Below are 1,400 nucleotides of genomic sequence, written 5' to 3' on the forward strand. Positions count from 1 at the left end.
CTGTACCAATTGATTTGAGCAACTGGTCAGCATCACGAACGGAGATTGAAAAGCACTTTAAAAATGTTAAAATAGACGGACTGGTAAATAATGCCGGTGTTGGAATAAGTAGACCAATCGCTGAACTCACCGAAAAAGATTTCGATGAGTGAGTTAATATTCTAAAAATGTTTATGCAAATCGTATTACTTCATAAAAATGAAAATGGTTTCTTCTATTCACAGCACTATGAATATCAATGTTAAGGCCATTTTTAACGTAATCCAGGCCCTGCTGCCGAATATCAACGATGGAGGTAGTATCGTAAACTTATCTTCATTGGCTGGCTTACGCGCACTCCCAAATCACACAATCTACTCAGCGTCAAAAGCAGCTGTAGATGCATTTACACGCGGCTTCGCTCTTGAATTGGCACCTCGAAATATCCGAGTTAATAGCGTAAATCCAACGGTGGTGATGACGGATATGAGTAGAACATATTGGAGTGAGCCATCCAGATCGGAAATGATGAAGAGTAAAATTCCATTGCATCGTTTTGCTGAATTAAATGAGGTCACCGATCCAATTCTGTTCTTGCTTAGCGACAAATCGTCTTTCATAAATGGACACCTCTTGCCGATCGAAGGGGGAGCCTGCGCTGTCTAATCTCAACTGATAATGATATGCGTCACAAATGCATTTCAAAAAAAAGAAAAATCAAAATAGACAATTGCGTATATACAGCAAAAAATCTTTAAAGCTGATATGTTACTGCTGTGATGATAACGAGACAACGGAATATTTTACGTCTTAAGTCACAGATAATCCCGCATATAAAAACAAAGCAAACAAATTAGAAGGAGAAAATATTTGTAAATAAATACAAATTAACACGAGATGTATGAACAACGGTCACCTGCAACAAGTTTAAAACGCTACTGCAGTAAGGTTTTGTATCCAACTCGAAATCGTTATATCATTTGTAAATAAATAAAAGGAATATTTCGAATCAACACTGCTTGTCTATTAATTAAAAATATTCATGCATTAATTTATAAGAATCTTCATAGATATTTGGTATAAAAAATTTGGATATTTGAACAAACACTCGACCACATCGAGTCATCATTTCAACGTATTCTGGAATTTTAGTATTTTCTATTGACGTCAATCAAGAACTATATTAAATGCCTCATGCATGCCTGTCCAGGGCCTTTTTTCCCTATGTGCGAGGTCGTGCAATGTACGAGGGCGCTAGCGTCCAAAGAGCGCAACAATTCGGGAGCTAAAACACAAGCCTTTTCGTGAGCTTCCAAATTTTTGCGCTCTGGACGCTTGCGCCCTATTTTAATTGTTTGCATAGAGCGCTGGAGCGCATTTTCTGCTCGCTTTGATTATGAAATTTTGCTGAAACATTTTCT

At 37.4% G+C, this 1,400-nt stretch overlaps 1 protein-coding gene across 1 annotated transcript; it reads left to right on the forward strand.

Moving 5' to 3' along the window:
* Positions 1 to 8: 8 nt before the first annotated feature.
* On the forward strand, positions 9 to 992 carry LOC129573282 (L-xylulose reductase-like; the record flags this gene model as incomplete). The annotated part of the gene is made up of 2 exons (XM_055453668.1): positions 9 to 148; positions 225 to 992. Coding segments are annotated over 2 exons (561 nt in total), but the record flags the coding sequence as incomplete, so codon positions are not given.
* Positions 993 to 1,400: the final 408 nt, after the last annotated feature.

This window comes from Sitodiplosis mosellana, unplaced genomic scaffold (genome assembly GCF_009176505.1).
Source record: "Sitodiplosis mosellana isolate CC-2019 unplaced genomic scaffold, AAFC_SMos_1.0 Smas_scaffold_6051, whole genome shotgun sequence".
Taxonomy (NCBI): Eukaryota; Metazoa; Arthropoda; class Insecta; order Diptera; family Cecidomyiidae; genus Sitodiplosis; species Sitodiplosis mosellana.